The sequence below is a fragment of the Zychaea mexicana genome (assembly GCF_025766255.1).
Source record: "Zychaea mexicana strain RSA 1403 chromosome Unknown BDB00scaffold_7, whole genome shotgun sequence".
Lineage (NCBI taxonomy): Eukaryota > Fungi > Mucoromycota > Mucoromycetes > Mucorales > Lichtheimiaceae > Zychaea > Zychaea mexicana.
The window spans coordinates 597,700-616,921 of NW_026516670.1; the positions used below are offsets into that span (position 1 = coordinate 597,700).

The 19,222-nt window shown below is 43.2% G+C and overlaps 7 protein-coding genes across 7 annotated transcripts; 4 read left to right on the forward strand and 3 right to left on the reverse strand.

The window, feature by feature from the left end:
* Positions 1 to 2,266: 2,266 nt before the first annotated feature.
* On the forward strand, positions 2,267 to 3,519 carry BDB00DRAFT_802783 (uncharacterized protein). The gene is made up of 3 exons (XM_053121975.1): positions 2,267 to 2,435; positions 2,503 to 3,204; positions 3,453 to 3,519. Exon 2 carries the CDS (start codon positions 2,509 to 2,511, stop codon positions 3,052 to 3,054), a length of 546 nt encoding a protein of 181 aa, XP_052984228.1. The 5' UTR covers positions 2,267 to 2,435; positions 2,503 to 2,508; the 3' UTR covers positions 3,055 to 3,204; positions 3,453 to 3,519.
* On the forward strand, positions 3,367 to 4,164 carry BDB00DRAFT_548085 (uncharacterized protein). Its single transcript, XM_053117813.1, has 2 exons — positions 3,367 to 4,000; positions 4,094 to 4,164. The coding sequence occupies exon 1, from the start codon at positions 3,408 to 3,410 to the stop codon at positions 3,858 to 3,860; it is 453 nt and encodes a 150-aa protein (XP_052984229.1). The 5' UTR covers positions 3,367 to 3,407; the 3' UTR covers positions 3,861 to 4,000; positions 4,094 to 4,164.
* An 877-nt stretch (positions 4,165 to 5,041) lies between these two features.
* Positions 5,042 to 7,831, forward strand: BDB00DRAFT_755847 (uncharacterized protein; the record flags this gene model as incomplete). Its single annotated transcript, XM_053118861.1, has 6 exons — positions 5,042 to 5,298; positions 5,478 to 5,668; positions 5,741 to 5,770; positions 5,870 to 6,278; positions 6,365 to 6,525; positions 6,615 to 7,831. The coding sequence occupies 6 exons, from the start codon at positions 5,042 to 5,044 to the stop codon at positions 7,829 to 7,831; spliced, it is 2,265 nt and encodes a 754-aa protein (XP_052984230.1).
* Positions 7,832 to 8,016: 185 nt separating this feature from the next.
* BDB00DRAFT_802789 (uncharacterized protein) lies at positions 8,017 to 8,933 on the forward strand. The gene is made up of 2 exons (XM_053121976.1): positions 8,017 to 8,139; positions 8,233 to 8,933. Exons 1-2 carry the CDS (start codon positions 8,135 to 8,137, stop codon positions 8,915 to 8,917), a joined length of 690 nt encoding a protein of 229 aa, XP_052984231.1. The 5' UTR covers positions 8,017 to 8,134; the 3' UTR covers positions 8,918 to 8,933.
* Positions 8,934 to 9,217: 284 nt separating this feature from the next.
* On the reverse strand, positions 9,218 to 10,685 carry BDB00DRAFT_925634 (ELO family; the record flags this gene model as incomplete). The annotated part of the gene is made up of 5 exons (XM_053128811.1): positions 10,432 to 10,685; positions 9,990 to 10,301; positions 9,894 to 9,926; positions 9,743 to 9,816; positions 9,218 to 9,592 (listed from the first exon to the last, which is right to left on the reverse strand). Exons 1-5 carry the CDS (start codon positions 10,577 to 10,579, stop codon positions 9,218 to 9,220), a joined length of 942 nt encoding a protein of 313 aa, XP_052984232.1. The 5' UTR covers positions 10,580 to 10,685.
* A 1,745-nt stretch (positions 10,686 to 12,430) lies between these two features.
* Positions 12,431 to 15,166, reverse strand: BDB00DRAFT_802801 (Myb-like DNA-binding domain-containing protein). Its single transcript, XM_053121977.1, has 8 exons — positions 14,309 to 15,166; positions 14,141 to 14,225; positions 13,928 to 14,042; positions 13,578 to 13,835; positions 13,372 to 13,485; positions 13,197 to 13,268; positions 13,046 to 13,122; positions 12,431 to 12,959 (listed from the first exon to the last, which is right to left on the reverse strand). Exons 1-8 carry the CDS (start codon positions 15,149 to 15,151, stop codon positions 12,901 to 12,903), a joined length of 1,623 nt encoding a protein of 540 aa, XP_052984233.1. The 5' UTR covers positions 15,152 to 15,166; the 3' UTR covers positions 12,431 to 12,900.
* BDB00DRAFT_802838 (uncharacterized protein) lies at positions 15,167 to 19,222 on the reverse strand. The gene is made up of 12 exons (XM_053121978.1): positions 18,837 to 19,222; positions 18,549 to 18,761; positions 18,348 to 18,457; positions 18,090 to 18,235; positions 17,926 to 18,000; positions 17,690 to 17,838; positions 16,949 to 17,436; positions 16,710 to 16,851; positions 16,430 to 16,623; positions 16,137 to 16,338; positions 15,907 to 16,053; positions 15,167 to 15,833 (listed from the first exon to the last, which is right to left on the reverse strand). The coding sequence occupies exons 1-12, from the start codon at positions 18,928 to 18,930 to the stop codon at positions 15,577 to 15,579; spliced, it is 2,217 nt and encodes a 738-aa protein (XP_052984234.1). The 5' UTR covers positions 18,931 to 19,222; the 3' UTR covers positions 15,167 to 15,576.

Genomic DNA, 19,222 nt, shown 5'->3' on the forward strand with positions numbered 1-19,222 from the left:
TTGACATTGCAAACGTTGCTATTATGTATATTTTTTTCTTCCATATGGACCGGTGCACGTATTGGTAGCTTGCCATTACGATTGAGAAGCGAGCATTCATTTTCTTCACAAGAAAAATAAGAAAGATCAAGAAGAAATTGAAGTGCAGAAAAATGAAGGTCTCTAACCTATCCAACTGACTAAACTTTAGGCGACGACTCGCCACCTTCCGCTAGTAAATCCAGCGCTATCATGCTTTATGGAATTCTCTTGATGAGGTGCCATATTTAACTATTGAGCTTATCAAACAGTTAATATAAAAAAAAGAGCTTTTCGCTATTGCATATGATTGGATCTTGCTTCTGCCATTTCATCCTACTGTACTATCTGACCATTTCGGCTCCCTCGGGATTTGTTGTGTGAAGTATAGTTGCAACATCATCTTTCTTGTTGTGCTATAGTAAACAAGGAGACTTACCCTCTTTAAACTGAACGATTAGATCATATATTTAAAGAGATGAAAACAAGTGCGATATGGACGGAATTGCCGTTTTTGTTTTATGTACTGCCACGTTCACCTCTGCACATCTATGAATCGATCGACGAATATTTTTTCGGTCTATAAAACTATCTGACAGGAGCATGAGTTCTGCTGGCTTGTTGTATATATATCAACAAATCAGACGGTGATCAATAATATTGGATATGGACAAGGCAAATGGTTGCTGGAAGAATTGTAATATTGTAAAGGCCTACTGATGAAGGAACTCTTTGAACAAGATGTCATTGATGTCTTTGCAGCCTTGACCACCTTGACGCACCTGTTTATCAACAGTTACTTTAACAGAATGGTACCATCGCCATCTGACGACGAGGACGAGATGATGCTCAGCACATTATTCAATAAATGCCATGGCGACCAATTCATCTATATTCGCATCAAGCGGAAATCAACATATGACTCCAAGAACATAGACAAAAGATACAAGCAATTATCGTAGCAGTAAAACAATTCTATCAAACAAAAGTCAAACTATAAGAAAAAAGTGCACCTATGCTGTGCCAACTTAAACACTTAAAATGCCTTTATTAAAACGCAATGCACATCTACTATAAATTTGCTGTCGCTTATTCTCCTGTGCTCATAACACACACAGCTATAACACAGCGATCGAGCGAACATTTTGGGCTTTTCTTTTTACTCAAAAAGTACTTTATCGACAAAAAAGGCTTCATTTTGTTTCAAAGTGGTACCACATTACTTTGTAATAACTCAACTATTTACGATGATGGTCGTACGCACGCTCTATATAACACATGGAAACGTGCCATTGTCACACGTCGACTTTTCAATTATCAATTAATTATTGAAGATGTAGATGCGTTTTTTAAGTACTAGTAGGTATTTCTAGAAAGATTTACACATATGCGTGACCTAGCTCTGGGACAGCTTTGTTTTCGACCACATAAGTAAAGCCGGTCAGAACCGAACTATTAGGCAAGCGCAGGAGGAAGAAACAATATATAAACGCGACAGACGACGACGGAGTCAGATGATTCACGCGGTATGTGTATCACAGCATCTTTGACCAGTCTCTCCCTTCATTGCATAAAAAAAAGGCTTGGTGATCTGGAACCGACCTGCGGGCGGGGAGATAAAGGCGGGGCGACAGTCTTTATTTCAGATACAGTCGACCCCCGTTAACATCAACCCTAGGGTACCAGCAAAAGTGTTGACGATTTCGAGGGTTGACGACCACCGGGGGTAGAGAATAGGCAAAATCTTTAACTGCTCTATTTGAAAGGGTACGAGCGAATCGGTTGACGCTATCGGGGGTTGACGTTAACGGGGGTTGACTGTAAGCATTCATGCACCCGTAGACATAATAGCAGAAGAGAGAAATATAGAATGTTTTGATCAATCGCTTATCTGACATCTGACAAATACAGTCAATACAGATGCATATAAACAGAAGATTTGGCGATGGTCTTTGTATGTACGAGACGGAACGGTGGTGACTCCCTCCGTCAGGGAACATAGCTAGAAACTAGGGCTACAATACTACTCGTATACTTCTGTTAACTCGCCATCTTAGCATCAGTGCAAAATCATCTTGATGATAATTGTTGCAGCAGATCTTATTTTTTTGCTGCAACAAACCCTCAAAAAGTACCATAGGGATCAAGAAGTAAGCCTCAATAGAATCGAATCCTCTTGTGTGGATAAACATGGATGCTCAACTTTGTATCCATTGGGGACCGGGATGATAGAAATAGAGCCGAAGAAGGCGGTTAGAACAATAAGAATTTATCGTGGTACAATCTGCAAGAGGGAGTCTATATGTGTCCTGGTGCTGATGCGCACAAAACTCTAGCTCGGTATGTCACAGGCTACTGGATAATAGTTCTGCAGATCAAGCTTACAACAACAACGAGCGGCGATCATCATCATCTCGCCTACAGAAATCGCTTTAATTCTATATAGAGTACATATTCATCTTGACAGCAAAAAATCTGCACTTACGTAACATGAGTAGGAGAAATTCTATAGTAAGGATTAGCTTCATTAGACTCGCTAATTTTTTGACAAAATTTAATAAAGACCGTATATATGCTATTGTTTTGAAAAAGCAAGTTGCACAGGACAGGGATTTGTATTTGACGGCACATGGGTCAGGCGTAAATGCGGGTGTATTTTTAGTAGTAAAAGTTAGACTAACAAAGAACTTAGGCTATACCTCATTGGAAAATATCAAGACCAGCACAGCGACAACTGTGCGGGAGGGGAACCGATCACTTTGGTTTTATGTGTTGAGTTTTGACTTAGTGAGACAGAGAGGAAGCATTAACACGTTTTCGGAAAATGCGCGTCAAATGGCGCTTAAATTTGTTGGATATGGTAAAGCTTGCAGTAGCAGCATGTTGGCGCCCGTTGCTGTTGTTGACGACTATCAAATAACCCAACCGTTGACTAAGGAAACAGCAGCACGCGGAAAAAGCAAAGTTAAAGTTTCACCACGGCAACGCGTTTTTTTGCTTGGCAACCCTCCATTCATTTTTGTAATTCACCATTGAGCATTCCCAGGGGATAAAAAAGGTTCTGGCGAGGAAGCTCTACAGGTATAGCACAGCCGCACCCGGAATCCAGCACTACAAACCCGGAGAACCTGTAAAAGACAGTAGATTTTGTTTGGATATAGTTATATATGCACACACACTCAAGGGGTAAGTGGAAGATAAACACATTAGATCGGAAGCAAGGGGTGGGGAGGCGAGTTATCACCACCGGCTTTTACTTGTTCTGCCAAGTTGAGCTAATTAACAAGATCAGGGCACTTTCTTTATAAGCATAAAATGAAAATATTACAGTGGAATCGACTCTTTGCCGAAGCTTGTGAGGCATTCTTTGCTCTGATACTGCTGCTAATATGTATGTGCTGTATCCAAAAATTATCAAAAAATTTATTATAAAGGTCCTGTGTTCGATCCAAGACTTTCTGGCCAGAACCAACAAGAATGGTAGTCTATCAATCAAAAAAGAGCAAGAGCGGATAGCGTGCCGCTCGACCGGGAAACACGAAGGTACCACCATACACCCTCGAAAGATTCCGATGGTCACACACATACACGCGCACACATGCACCGTTCATCATTCTCGTACAATTTCATGGAGCATTCTAGTAACTGGAAAACCCTCTTCCTTCCTTACTTGCAGCGGCAGCCATCCCGATTGGAAGAAGAAGAATAGATGCAGGGACCCTTTTTTACATAATGAAAAATTCGTTTGTTTGAGAAAGAGGGAGAAATCAAAAGCAGATCAGAAACACAATCGTTTTCGGTGCCAGTGGCAAAAAAAAGTGTGTGCATTATTTAGCGGCTAACTAGTGAGCGAGTTAGAGAGAGAATGTGTGTGTATAAAAATAGCGTTGGGTGGGCGGGAACAATTCTGGTTAATGAGCTACAGCGTTGATTGGACGTCGTTAATGAAGTACGGAAATCGAAATTGTGTGCACTGTACATGGTAACTCAGACCTCTTTTTTGGCGAGGTTAGCAGTCGAGAACTCGTTTCTTATAATTCCATGCTGTACTATCTGATACTAATACTACTATTAGTACGTATTTGTAATAGCTACAACGTCTCTCTATCTATTGCCCGTGTGTTTGCGTGTATGGTTTGCTGTCGTACCATCTCTACCCGTCTAGTATAGCCAATTGGAAGGTAACAAAAGAGGAGTTTTTATTAGTAGTTAGCAGGACCATGTTCTCGCCTAGATTTTTTTTTATTTTCGATCTCCTCTCCCCCCATCAACTTCACGTCTCACCACCTCCCTAATTTCGCTTTTTTTACGGTGCACAAAGCGAACCTACTACAGTAGTGCCCACCCTCCCTCCTCTTTTTCTTTCTTTCTGTTTCTTTTCTTTCCCTTCTCCTTTAGCGCAAATCTCTTCTCCAAGGCAGCCCCAAGTCCTTTCTTTACGTTCTTTCTCCCCCTTTTCCTCATTTTTCTCGCTCACCCTTCTCGTCGCCCACTTCCTTTCATTTCCACCTCTCTTCCTTTCTCTCGCTTCATTTTCTTGTTTTGTCACCCAGCATTTGTTTGCTTTGCTGATAACAACCATCATTCTATATACCTTTTGAGCGAGCAGTAAAAAACATACGAAACGACGATCTATCACACAATATAAATAAAACAACAACAGCATCCCATGATTGGCGTCACCTACCTCTTGCTAGGTCTGCTGTCGGCAGCCTCGCTGACACAGGCGTACTTTTACGTTCCAAATTTCATGAGCACGCTGCCCTTCCAGAGCGGCAGTGCTTATGCAACACGCGGCAACTCACTCATCATGTTTGGCGGTGAAAATGCAACGACGTCCTACACCAACAACCTGTACCAACTTACCCAGACCTCGACTTCGTACACATGGCAAGAGCTGCCACAGACCAACCCACCACCGGGCGCCCTTTATGGCGAGGCCATGGTCTCGAACACCGGCAATACCTTGATCATCATGGGCGGTATGGCCGAAACGACTGTCAACCAGGAGCTGCCTTTGCAAATGTACTCGTATGATTTTGGCACTGGCGCCTGGGCCGCTGCCCCGACCAACGTCAATGCCACCACCGCCGTCCCTTACAACCGTCAGCTCTTTAGTGCTACCTACGACAACTCGTCGACCGTCTACATTTACGGTGGTGCGCTCAACAATACGGCCATCTTCTCTGACTTTTATGCATTGAACACTCAGACCTTGGCATTCACCCCGTTGCCTACCCCGGGTGTGTCACGCTATGGCCATACTGCTTCGCTCTTGAGGTAAGAAAGAACTTCTGTAACATAGTGAGAGAGAGAGAGCTACCCAAAAATAACAATTCGTTCCACGTGCTGCAACGAATTTTATTTCTCAAAATTTATTTATCATCATTCAATATTTGACTTTTTTTTACTCTCCCCCTCCCCTTATTCGCTCCTCCTCCTCCTCTATGTCTATATAGTGATGGCAAACTGGTCGTCATTGGCGGTGTCGTTTTGCAGCAAGTCGAAGGCGGCGTTGCTAGCGCATTGGCCTCTATGGAGGAGGTCTATATCTTTGATACCACGTCCAACCAATGGTCTGTTCAGGCTACACAAGCTTCTTCGGGTGGCAGTTTCCCCTCTACTCGTTCGGCTCACAATGCTGTCGTCAGTAAGTAGTAAATCTTCACAGAGACACACAACAAAGTTTGCTAACAGGAACATTTCAAAAATTAACTAATAGCCAAGGACGACAAGATCATTATCTTTGGAGGTAACTGACAAAGAAAGAAAAACGAAACAATGAGACCCAAAAAAAAGACAAATAAATACTAATTGACAAAACAAATAATAATTTATTAATAAAAATCAGGTGATAATGGTGCCTCGCAGCGTGATCGCATGTACCTGAACGCTGTGGCTATTCTCGATACCAAAACCTGGACCTGGGAAGTTCCAACCGCTGGTGGCATCCCTCCTTCGCGTCGTTCCTATGCCGCCGCCGGTATGCTCGATGGCGAACACTTGACTGTTGCTTTCGGTGCTGCGTTGAACACCCAGTACAACGATATCAACGTCTACAGTTTGTCTGATTCCGAATGGTTGCAGTCGTTCACTGATGATGACAGCGATTCAGGCTCTGGTGTCTCGGCTGGTTTGATTGCTGGTGTCACTATTGCCGGTGTAGTCTTGCTTGCCATCATCTTGTTCTTGCTGTGGCGCTTCCAGTCTTACGTTCGCTGGTTGGCCGCTCGCATTCACCACGATATCTGGAAGCCTCGGTATGTACTCTCTAACTGCTAGTGATAGATTGGACAGTACCTTTTTTCAAAGAAAAAGTGCAACTAACCCAGCTAACTTGTAATAGTGCTGGTGAACCTGTCTGGGCTGAAACCACCCGTATCATCTCGCAGATCTTCTTGCTGTTCTTGTTCATCTGCTTCTTGGTTTTTATAATCCGCCAAGCAGTTAATAGCCCCAATGTTACACAAAGAATTGAAGAATCAGCAGCGGAGGTTGATGTGCCAGGTACATATCATTCGCAGCACACTTGTGCTTTATTCGGTGTTCTCGGCCCTCGATCTCATATTTTAATGATCCCCTTTCCTTTTCGTTAGATGTCCGATTCTGCTTTGATGGCTACCCCACCTATGCAGCCGGCGACGCACGCAATCCTGGCGTTGTCTGCCAGACTGACACCGGTTACTCGTGCTCTGACTATATCCAGCCATTGAACATGAGCATCTTCACCCCCACCTTCGCCTCCAACTTGGGTGCCGTCAACTGCTTCTTGTTCCGTGGCGACTCGAACCTCAAGATGACCTCCACCTCTGGCCAGAACAACGGTTCGCGCTTGCTGTTCTCTTTGTTTGGCGACCAGACAGCCTCATATGCGCGCGTGCACGTCTCGGTGTACCCCAAGGAGATGGATCCCAACGTGAAGGTGTACAACATCAACGATGATATCCCCGTGATCATGTCTGACTTTGACGTGTTAACATGGCAAAATAACGAACGCAACGATATCCAGACCACCAACATTTTCGATGTCGAGCCCTACACGTACAGCGCCATGAGCTACAATCTGATCGATCATCGCTACTTGCAGGCTGTCGGCTGGAACTACGTCGGCTTTGCACCCATCACCAACTCGACTCCCGAAGTAGAGACCAACTTCCGTGCCGAGGCACCAAACCCCAACTACACCTTGACCCATGCCGACGTTGGCTTTATCGCCATGTACCCTGACGCGTTTGCCGAATTCACTGATCGTGAGGTCAAGATGTACACCTTGCTCAACGCCCTCGGTTTCGTCGGTGGTATCTTTGGCTTGTTGATCGGTGTGCAGGCCTGGCTGTTTGGCTTCCGTCCACGCTCGCCTTGGGGTGTCGTGCACCGTTGGTCAGTCGGTGACATGAAGCGCTCATTGCTTCGTGGCTTGCAATCCAACTTTAAGACCACCGACTCTTCGGTGCCGTTGGTGCATCCTTTGCACCCACGCTTCAGCATGAACAACTTGGCCGATCTGGGCTACGAGTCCGAGGGTCAGCGCATTTCGCGTGTCGAGGAGCGTATGCAGGTGCTCGAGTTGTTGTTTAAGGCGTACTATGTCGACGACGAAATCTTCCGGTCTCTGGACAACGCTTCCAAGTCGGTGCCTGCTGGTCAGGGCGAGCAGCCCGCAAACCCGCTCTTCCCGTCTGAAAAGGGAGGCAGTGACATGGCCCGAAGCAACACTGGTGGTTTCTCGCACATGTTCAACAATCGACAAAGCGTCGCCAGCGTGAGCAGTGATACCCACTCGCAGCAGAACCTGAATGATCATCGTGTATAACTAATGTCCTATTTACCCCCACCACACACCCCTTCCTCAACACACACACTCTCTTACTAACTCTTTAACTCGTCCTCCACAACTTCCTTCAGCAACATCAACAACAAACATTAGCAAACCCAACCATTTCTTATTTTCTTTTCTGGAAGGAGAAAAAAAAAACAAAATTCTTTGTTCACCACGCTTTTTTTTTTCGCCCTCCACTTTTTCTTTTTCCCCACATCATTTCTTTCGTAATATATAAACAATTCTCACGCAAGCTCACACTTATCAAGTCGCGCGCTGGTCCCTTCTTCTCTTTGAATGATGTATTAGAATCTCTTTTTTTCTCCCATTCTCTATATATTAAAAAGAAAAACCAACCAACCCATAGTCTACTATCACCACCATCATTCTTTAAGTGAACTCACGTATCAGCCAAATAACTGGCCAACAAACAAAGAACAACACAATGGCGATGGCAATCTCCTTGTTCTCGACGCTTCATTCAATCCTCCCACACAAGCCCACACAGCACTCATTGATGCCACAATTCAGCATTTCCCTCCATCAACCTTTGAAAGCTGCTTACTCTTATTCACCACCAACAATGTCGACAAGCAACTTGTCGGTGCTTCTGCATCCCAACGTCTCGACATGATGACACTAGTAGCACAACGACGTAACAACGAGCACCAACAAACAATACCGACAGCCGTTGGCGTGACAACGCATGGACGATTCATCGACAAGGCAACCGCACTCCAGTCACTATGGCCACGAAAGACATTCTACTTTATCGTCGGATACGATACCGTGATTCGATTATTGGACCCAGCCTATTATCCAGAAAAGTCAGTGGATGAAGCACTGGCGCCCTTTTTCGAACATTGCAAGCTCGTATCTGTCGATCGTGCAGGATATGGCGACATGGAGAGCTTCTGGGCTTCTAAAAGTGCGCACGGGATTGAACGCGTCGTGCTAAAGGATGAAAAGGTTGCTGCACTGTCGAGTACCCTGGCGCGTTCGATGGATCGCGGCCAATTAGAAACGGCCGTGGATGCGGATGTGGCAGAGTATATTCGTAAACATGCATTGTATCTCTAAAAACGAAAAAATAAAGAGTTTATTATTATGAAGAATGCTATTTTGTGTGTGTATGAATGTGCGTGTGCGTTATTAGTTGGTTGCATGTGTGGAGAGAACGGGAAGATGATTTTGAGTTTTATATAAAGAGGAGACGCACGTTGTTTATATAGTAAGGGAGGGTGCGCGCGTGTGTGTACGAGGTGTGACGATGGTGTATACTTGACAAAGAGAGAGAGAGGGGAAAGAGGTATGTCATGACAAGAGGATGAACAAGAAAAAACAAAAATAAAAACAAGAAACACACAAATAAAAAGTCTATTAGATCTTTTTGCTCTTCTTGACCGTGGCAGCAGCAGCAGCAGCAGCAGCATTCTTCTTGTTCTTGTTGGCATTATAGGTCATACGGTAAAAGTTGATGAACAAAACCAAGTAAGAAGACAGGATAGCACAGCCGAACCAAGCAGCTCCTTCACCACCGGAGCACGTGCCAAAGTTGGGCAACTGGAGAGCGTACTTGTTAGCATAGAACGTGTAGGTGCAGCTGTAGATCACAAACAAATCAATAACGAACTGAATGATTTGCATCGTCGTCAAGTACTTCTTCCACCAGATCTTGGCGCCCGAGGCTGTGCGGAAGTAGTAGTAGTACATCAAAACGTGCACGGTCAAGTTCAACACAATAGGAACCCACGACTATTAAAACACATAGAGGAGATAAGTCTTTTTCAGTATATACGACCAAAAAGAATACCCCCGACCATAATGATAACTCGCCCGTCCTTTCTCTTCCGCAATCATCCCGATCCTTTTTGATCCCCAAAGGGAGATATCCCAGAACCTTACCACAGTGGTACGACCAACGAGCTGAGTGTAGCAAAGCACCATGGTCATACTGTGATGGAAGACGTGCAAGAATTCTATTCGTTTGCACAATTTTTTGTATCAGTTACATGACAGATAAAAGTTACCCTTTCTCGCTCTGTTTGCCCTATACTAAATCCATCGGCTCGTTCCTTTTCATCACCACCTAACGATTTAACGTTTGCTGTAACGAGCCCGATCCAGACATTAGTCCATACCAACAACTTACCCAACTTCTTCTTCTTGACCACCAAGAACACGGTATCAATCAGTTCCCAATACTTGACGAGATAGTTCAAGTAGTACAAGAGCTCATGCTTCTGGGTCCACGCGTCAAAGGAGCAGATAGTCCAGTACAAGCCATGACGGACCAACTGAGGCACCAATTGTTCAATAAGCAGCAGCAGGATAGCGAGTGAGACCAACGTCAACAGCAAGTTGTGGACCTGGAAAATGAACTTGGGACGCAATGGCATCGAATCGCGCAAAATGTACTGACCGCCAAAGATCACCATGAGGTAGGTCACACAACCAACAACCACTGTATTGAAGTTACACGCGTACATACGCACACACACACACACACACACATAAATATATGTAAGCGCGCCAGGTCGTAGATGTTGATGAGATTCTAAGCCGGTTCAATGAAGGAAAGCTTTCGGTATTACCTTCAGGAATGGTGGAGAAAGGCGTCTCGCCTTCGACAAACGCAAAGTCGTTGGCCGACTTGCCAAGGACAGCAGTGAAGGCTTGGTCAAAGTAGTCCCAGAGATAGATACCAAAGGGTCTGTCGATGCTGAACTCGACACCAGACATGATATAAAGGGGAGGGTGGAAGTGTATAAAGGATGAAGAAGAAGGAAAAAAGCGGGAAACCAACCGTTCACAAAAACAAAGTAGTGTTCCTCCCAAATTTTTACGCCGGCTGAAATATTGTGCCGTCGTTTCGGACAGGCTTGCAGACCTTTTTCTTTCGTTTCTGTTTATTGTGATACAACTAACATTGTTCTTTTCTGTTCTCAAAGGATGAAAGATATTGTGGTGAAATTCTGTACCTTTGAGACTCTTGCATATGAAATTTGTTCCCAGTAACTATAATGTCATCCTATCAGTAAGCTGTTGCTCTATACAATAGATGCCTAATATGCTGTGTATTAAATAAAAGGACGAGGTACGAATGTTTGTTTGTTTATTCTTGCTATTATCAATACGTACGCACACATTACACTATGGACTTATTGCACGTGAAGTACCCTTCCGTTCTGCATTTCACATGAATTCGTAACTTTCGTCTTCTCTTTTCATCTTGGCAGACGGCATGTTTAACCAAAAAAAAAAAAAACATGTTTTTCCGAACTGACAGCAAGGCAAATTTATCCGTAATTCGCAGAGCGCCTTTTTTCCCTTCTTTCCCGCTCTCTCATTGATGTTTATGACTTTCTTCGAAGGTTCCATTGAGTACGTTTAAGCTGAGCCTTCTGGATACGATGGGATATCAGACCGTCTATGCCGTAAGTAAGAGATATGGGCATACCTATTCAGTAACTTGGTAGTTTTTGCCCTGAACATGGGAAAATGGGAACGGAATTTTCATCGACTCCGCCCTACTACTAACTGAATAACTTGCAGGGTTCCACCCCATCACAACTGCATGCACATAAACATAACTAAACACGCCTGCTCATTACAAAAAAGAAACCAAGTGATAAGATGAATGCATCTTTTTCTTTAACTCTGTTTAGTAATTGGGAAGAAAGAGCCCGACATGTGTTTTTTGGACGAATCGGCGTCTGCCAGCAGCAATTGACTACCACTGGGTTGACAAAGTTCCGTTTATACTCAAAGTACTGGTGATACAAACTAACAGAAAGTGTTACGTGAACCGTGTGTTGTGGTTATATAATAATAAGACTGGTTGCACGTCCCTTTTACCTTTCTTTCTAGGAGATAAAACAAGCTCCTTCATATCGTTCAGCATCTATATATGTATATGACGGCATTATATAGTGGTTGATATAGAATGTTAACTGTATATAAGAAAGGACTGGTAATTGTAATTGTATCATATGCTCTAATACACATTGCATATGCTACAGCTGCAGCGCACATTGTTGGGGCAGAATTGTTTTTTAATGTCGTACTTGGATCTTCTCGAATTAAAAGATATTACCATAAAGAGATGCCCTCTTTGTTGACGGAGAGAAACAAGAAGCTCTATTGCTTACTCCATTCTTAAACAAAAGTTGAGCTGTCTGCTTTTTCGTAGGCAGTGGATACTAATAGATCCTTTAACGGAAAAGAAAGGATTTCATCAGTTTTGATGAGTACACATATCAGCAAGAAAAGTTGTATTTGCTCTTGAAGAAGAATGCTTACATACCACAATATATATGCATTTAAGAATTTTTTGTTTTTCAAAAACAGTAGTGTACATAACATTTGTTCCGAACGACCTAGCTTTGCAGGAACTGGCTTCCCGAACCAATTGACCATTTCCTATCGATTGTACAAAGAGTTATAGCGATTTGATACGTGTATCAATAATAGAATGTGATGATAGTCAGGGACAGTATTACAATTATCAATGAAGAGGAAAAGCTATTCAGTATATAAGAGTATAAAAATTGCTGATCATGGTCGCACTGTGCAATACCCAAGGTAATTTACGCACTTTTGATCACTCAACATCACAGATCACTTAAACGGCGGCCTCAACAGAAAGAGGACCATATGCTGGGAGGGATCTACGTATCATCAGGTTTTGTTGGATAGCGCGAAAAAAAAAAGGAAGTTCTTGATTTGAGTCTATGTGCTATTCGATGCATAAATAAGTATGGGCTGGCGCAGTAAAATAAGACGCGACCGCAATGAAGAACCTGAAGTATTGACGCATCTCTTTTAATAGAATTTGAATGTCTTTGTTCTCGATTGCTTTTTAAATACAATATTTCATCATGAACATTTATCGAGTACACATACTAACTTGGCAAAGTATAGTATGCGGTATTATTACACGTATTACCACATATTCAGGGCATCCCAGAAACCCTAACCTTTCTGTAGCCATTGTGTATTAGAAGGGATATGTATATATACAGAACAAGTTTAAGCGGAAAGATACAAAGGCAAATGATCGGTTATCCGTTGAGACTTTCAACCATAGCCCGTCGAGTTGTCACAAGCCGATCAATAATTTCTACGTAAAAAAACAACAACCAAATATACTTCAGTATTCACCTTCTCAAATGAATAAAAAAAAGTTGCTCGCTTTCCATTTCTTACCTGGAAATTTCATTTTTTCACAGCCGGATATTGAGTCTCTCATTTTGTAGTATGTTTTTCTGGCAGTTTCCTTGTTGCTATAACAACAGCGACAACAAAAACGCAAGTCAACACCAAGACGAATTTTTCACTATGGTGATATCAAACTTACATTTTAAACTTGTCCGTGTTGACCTTGTTGTAATCGATAGCATTTTCAGAACGCCATCCCATGTTTTGCATCCTAGAACGTTTCTTAGCTTTCGGGATATCTACTACTACTACTACTACTACTACTACTACTACTACTTGCAAAAAAAAAAAAAAGGCATATGATCAAAACTCACTGTTCAAATAGCATGAGCTGTGCCTGTACAGTCACATCTTTTCTGGTTCGCACAATAACCACGTCGGCTGCTGATGGTTCATGAGCTTCATGGGAGGTATGTTGCATGCTATCCCTGTTTTTTGAAAAGAGGCATGTGGTTACGATACGCTATCTACATGTGACAGCATGGAACAGGAGAAAAGGAAAGTGCAGTGCATCGTTTACCATTTCTTTCGAATCTGCAACTGATTGCGTTCTCCATCAAAGTATGTCTTTGCGATATACTCCCAAGAAATATCCTTCCCATGCTTTTGTGTATACTCCTTGACAGCCTTATCCAGTTTTTCCATTTCGTCCTTTGTCCAGCCTCTGCGTCTTGTGGATTTGTTTTTCAGCGTCCGGTATCGGTCATGGCATGCCTTTCTCGTTCGATCCATTTCTTTTGCGATTTTGCTAAAGTGGTTATCGTATTGTTTGACGAGCCTATACATATACACTACGTTAATAAAGATATGCCGTATTCAACGCTAGCGTTATGCATAGTGTGTACCTCTGTGTGTAGTGTCCGGACTTACTCTAATAACTTTTCATCCTCTTCCTTTGTCCACTGAACCTTGTATGCATCTACATGGTAGCACTCCTTGGTATGATTGTAAATCTGTGTCAATGATCGATCCGGGAATACTTTTACTATAAGATGTTGGAGGGCGAGGATTTATTTGAGTATAACAACAAACATGAACAAGAGAAAATGTCTCTTACCATCAACCCCACATCTTTCAACGTACCAATCCTATGCCAAAACTTTGAGTTTGCTTTGAAGTTTTCTGCCAATATCGTTTCACGAAGTTGTTCCAACGTCAAATTTTCACGCTGTCAAAAAAAAAAAAGCGTTAGCATCCCATATCACATATGCGTACTGACAACAAAAAACTTGTTCTTTAAATGGTACTCACCCTGCCAATCTTTTTAATCCGTTTCTCGAGTTTTATCAATTCTTCGATAGTGAATCTTCCCATCTTGACTTTCCATTCACCACTATCCACTTTCGCCTTGAGTTGTTTCCGATCCGTCATTTTTTCATGCCATGGGTATTCTGGACTACCATCGTCGTCCGAATCCGACTCTTCGTCCGAATCCGAAATATAATAATCGCGATTCACTTTGACAGTGGCAATAACCATACGACGGTCCTTGATCTGCGTTTTCATGTCCACACCATCATCATAGACATAATGCAATGTAGGGAGGATTCGGTTATGTGTAAGCGTTGCATCTTTCCTTTTCGCTTTTGTTGTTGTCGTTGTTCTTGTATGGGAAGCAGCAGCAGGTGTACTAGATGCAATGTTGTTGCTACTATTGTCGTCCTCATCATCGCTATCGCTTGCACTGTCGTAGGTTTGAATATCCGTTGCTGCTGTTGTTGCTTTTTTCTCGTTAGCAGGTTTCGTGGTAGTACTGGCGGTAGTAGTAGTAGTAGTAGTAGTAGAAGTAGTTGCAGCCGAAGGAGTAGGTACTTGAACATTTTTAATGGTATCGTCGTCACTGATCGTGGGTATTTTTTGTTCTTTTCTTCCCTTGTCAATTAAATCTTTGATTTTACGTTTCTTCTTGCTGCTAGATCGATCGTTTTGCCCATGACGGTGCTTGCGTTTCTTTGACTTGTCGTAGTCGTCATTACTATCCTTCTTTGACTTTTTTTTTGTATGTTTAGTGTCGTCATGTTTAAGTCTCTTGGTTTGTGATTTGTGGTGATTTGCCTTTTGCAAATTGGGTACTACTGCTTCGGTGGCATCCATTTTTTTATTTTTTGGCAGAAAGAAAGGTTTTCTAGTTTCTCAAAAATCTTTCTTTTTGTGCATTGTGGCCTGACTGAAACTCAGACAAATTCAATATGTAAGTTAGTAACAAACAAAATTCTGTGGCATAAAAAAATGTATAAATAACAAAAAGAGAGGAATGGATAATGTACAGAAAAAATTAGAGAGGGTATGATATGGAAAGGGAGCATCTAGTAGAAAATACATCATTTAGTAAGGGATTTTCACTTGACATGCCACGCATATCTTTGAAAGGTGTTGCTTACCTGGCCCAAAATGCTTATACAAGAAAAGAGTCTATAGTAAAGAAATGCTGTAGTCGGTGAGGAAGGGAAGGGGTAGATATGTATACAGAGTAGTGCTAGTGGCGGCAGATAAGGTATATAAGAGTAAACACGCAGTTTTCACTGGATGGAACAATGGCAAAGGGCTGCTGCTGCTGCTCCTTTACGTCGATTGCTGGTCATTGTTGACGGTGTTGTTGCATTTGTTGCTAGTGGATGATGATAGTCTACGACACGAGGATCGTCATCATCCAGCGATGCATGTGTATTATACGCACAAGCGTTTTTTGTTAAAGGAGTCGATGCTATGTGATACGGTGCGATTTTGATGTCCTGCTTTGCAGCTGGAGTGGTGTCGTCGTTGTTGTCTTCTATTGCTATAATTGTTCGTGTGTTGAGAGATCAATGTTGACACTTGAAGTATAACGTTTTCTATATATGAAAACCTACTTTTCTGTTCGCCATGGTCTTCTTCTTCCTCTTCATCGTCGTCGACGTCCGTATTTGGTTCGGATCGTCCAACGCCAGAATCAAGAGCCTGGTTATTCTCCCAAGTGTCTATATTTTCATTGATAAAGTCTAAACAAAACTTCATGCCTGTGTGGTGATCCATTATGTTGGTAAATTTTTGGCCATCAATGATCCTCCTGCATTTGTATAAAGTCATCGTGTACGGTTACCTGGAAGCACGCGTGCAACGGCATTATAGAGCTTCAATGCAATTTTTCTTTCAAACGTCAGCTGGAACTCCTCAAGCGAAACCTTGCCGCGCTCATTGATCGGCAAAACTTGCAGCCCTAGTTCTTTTTCAAGATCTCCTTGTCGCGCAAACTCCTCTGTCAAAATCTCAGCCCACTTTTTGGCTAGCGGAAACGGCCGTGCCTATAAATGTGTTATAGTATGGGTTGCGCAGTTCAGAAAAATGATCATTGACTGCAGCGTGGGCTGATCACGACACTCAACTACTACGTACACAGTTGCCGATATCCGCACATTTGATCAGTGCGCCGCACACAGTTAACCGTTCCTGCTCCACGGCGCTTTCATTGTCTAAATCAATGCCATGGTTGCGCAGACGGTCCGCTTGATGCTCTATCCGCTGAACATAGTCGTCGTGCATGCTCATGTCTGTGGCAAGAATGCTCTGGACAACGAACTTGCGGAAGTCTACATACCACCGTCACAGTATAGGATGACGATGAGTAAGCCCCATATAAGACACATACAATTACGTACGCGATATCTAAACTTACGTTGGGACCCGGGATTTTGCTTGACGTCGATCAGTTTGCGGAAACAACTCTGGCCCAACAAGTGGAAAAATGCCATCGAATGATAACTTTCCAGGACCGATCGGTCATTGTACAAAACTGCCAAAGGCGTGCCCGATTGAACCTGTGATTTGACGATATCCGTGACGCAACAACGAGGTTTAATGCTTGCAACCTTCTTTTTGTTTTCTCTTTTCTGATCTGAGAGGAGAAAACCTTACCATAAACATATTGGTGACACCCGGATGACCGACATCGTGACCTAAGCTAGCCATGAGGAGTGCAAGTATGTCCATGGGCTTCAGGAGATCCTGCATAAGAAGTTTGTCCGCCACCGCGACCTCATGGTTACTACTCGCTTTCCTGCTACTACCACTGCTTGCGGCGGAAGCAGCAGCGGCAGAGTCAGATGGTGAAAGCGAAGAATTATTATAATGATGTGCTGTTCCTTCTGCCGTCGCCGCCGATGCCGCTGCTGCTGCTGCTGCTGATGAGGAACGCTTCCGTTCGGATGTGGGCGTATATCCAGCGCCTCCACGGGTCATTGAAAACGCAGCATAGGCTTGGTTGTCCATTGGCATCAACACGCCCATCTTGCACAAGAAATAATAGGTGGACTGCATGACGTCGACAGCATGGCGAAAGTTGTGGTAAGGGTTGTTGTTGTGGTACGAGTTGCAGATGTCAAATACGAAAGCGTACATATCATCTAAAAGAATCACAAAACAAACAAACACACGACCCGGACAAACAAACAAGCCAAGTCAGTCAGTCAAGAGTTGTTGTTGTTACAGTTCCACAGCGCCCGAGTGCACAGAACACATCCGATTCACAACAACAACAACAACAACAACAACAACGTGAGTCCACGTGGAGTGGAAGAGAGAAAGGAAAAGCTTCTTTTGTGTTCTGCCGCTCCCCCTTGTTTGTGGTAGTACTTGAACACAGAAGGCAACATTTACCGTCGGAAACACGAAAGTCGGCTAGATCGGGATGGTCTAAAACTTGTTGCAGGATAAGACATACGCTTTTCACCAAGTCCTTCTCCTCGACGTCGAGTGGCAAGAAGTCCCAGCTGCAGATGCGTGATCGTAGGTACATGGTTTTCTCACTATGATGATTGATGCTTAGGTGAGCACGTGCTGTAGGAGACACATTACTACAAGCAGCTTTGAGCTGCGCAGTATCATTCGTGCACCTTGACATGGATGACATGGATGACCGTCGAACCGAAGGCTCTGGTGCGTAGTAGTTGTATATCGTGTTTTGAAGCCTTCAATTTACAGAGCATGAGCCATGATGGGTTGAGATACTTCTTGCCCTCTCTCCTCCTCTCCGCAAAATGGCTAGCACCCCACTCACCAATTCTCGTTCATGAAAACACTTTTCAGTCGATCTTGGAAAAAGGGCCAGACCTTTCCCGGGTCCTGTGCTGGCGGAGACGTAACAGTCATGGATGGCGGGACAGTTCCTGTTCGAGCACTGCTGATCCGATACCGATAGACATTCTATTTACAGAGTCGTGTCAGCCTGGTGTTTTTTTTTCTTTTTTAGAAAGGGAGGGATAGGGACGTGCGGATAGTAGCTGGAAAGTAAGGGTCGATGAAGTCAGGACACTACCAAAAACAAGGTTTTAATGACTTGCGATTCTAACGGTTTGACGATGTAGTCTGCTGCACCATTACGTAGACACTCGAGCATAAACTCGGGATCTTCGCTGCAGGAGCACACTATTTTTTATTTTATTTTTTTAGTACATACACACACACATCATGGTCTGTGAGTTTCTCTCTCTCACAAGTAAAAGTAACAGCAAGTTACCTATGGGAATTGCGTCATGCAGACTGCCTTGCTTCAACTCGTTGGTGACGGTCTTTATCAACCCAAGACATTCTTTGGCCTTCGAGCTGACGTTAATATTCCGGTCTATATTTTCAACGTCAATGAGCAGCAAGGTTGGCTTCTTGAATTGTCCTTTCTTCTGACGACTGTGCAACGCAGTCAATGCATCGTATCCCGTCGACACGATCTCCACTATGGATAGTCATAAAAGAGAAATAAAAAAGAGGTTAAATGTTTCACTTTGATACAATCATGATATCATCGTACCATCGCCATGGAGTTGATTCAGCGTCGATATCGTAGCGTCTTGATGTGTGGTGCAGCCATCCACAAGTATTATGGAGCACTGTCTGGGATTCATAGACGATTATTTGTGTTTTACTATTTCGGACAATATCTAAAATGACCGCGTATATGCGTAGCTGGCTCTTTAGTCTCGTTTATTCTAGTTCGCAATGAATGGCCGGAAAGATAAAAAAAGAAAAGAGAGAGATTTCTGTGAATCGTTCATGTTTCGAAATGAATTCGCAATACCTGATTCAAACAGGCCTTTTCGTCGAGCGTCACAAAAGAGAAATATACAGAGAGAGAGAGAGAGAGAGAGAGAGAGGTTGAATAAAGAAAGTGGAAAGGAAAGAAGGGATAAAAAAAAA

Excerpts from the sequence above, each read along its gene's own strand:
- BDB00DRAFT_548085 (XM_053117813.1), top strand. The coding sequence starts at position 3,408 with ATGTATGTGCTGTATCCAAAAATTATCAAAAAATTTATTATAAAGGTC.
- BDB00DRAFT_802801 (XM_053121977.1), bottom strand. The coding sequence starts at position 15,151 with ATGGATGCCACCGAAGCAGTAGTACCCAATTTGCAAAAGGCAAATCAC. Across the intron at positions 13,269-13,371 it reads CAGCTCATGCTATTTGAACA|GATGCAAAACATGGGATGGC; the intron begins GTGAGTTTTGAT and ends GAAACGTTCTAG. Across the intron at positions 13,123-13,196 it reads AACACGGACAAGTTTAAAAT|CAACAAGGAAACTGCCAGAA; the intron begins GTAAGTTTGATA and ends CTGTTGTTATAG.
- BDB00DRAFT_802838 (XM_053121978.1), bottom strand. The coding sequence starts at position 18,930 with ATGAATCCCAGACAGTGCTCCATAATACTTGTGGATGGCTGCACCACA. Across the intron at positions 16,339-16,429 it reads GTGCGGATATCGGCAACTGT|GCACGGCCGTTTCCGCTAGC; the intron begins GTACGTAGTAGT and ends ACACATTTATAG. Across the intron at positions 15,834-15,906 it reads AGACCATGGCGAACAGAAAA|CAATAGAAGACAACAACGAC; the intron begins GTAGGTTTTCAT and ends GAACAATTATAG.
- BDB00DRAFT_802783 (XM_053121975.1), top strand. The coding sequence starts at position 2,509 with ATGAGTAGGAGAAATTCTATAGTAAGGATTAGCTTCATTAGACTCGCT.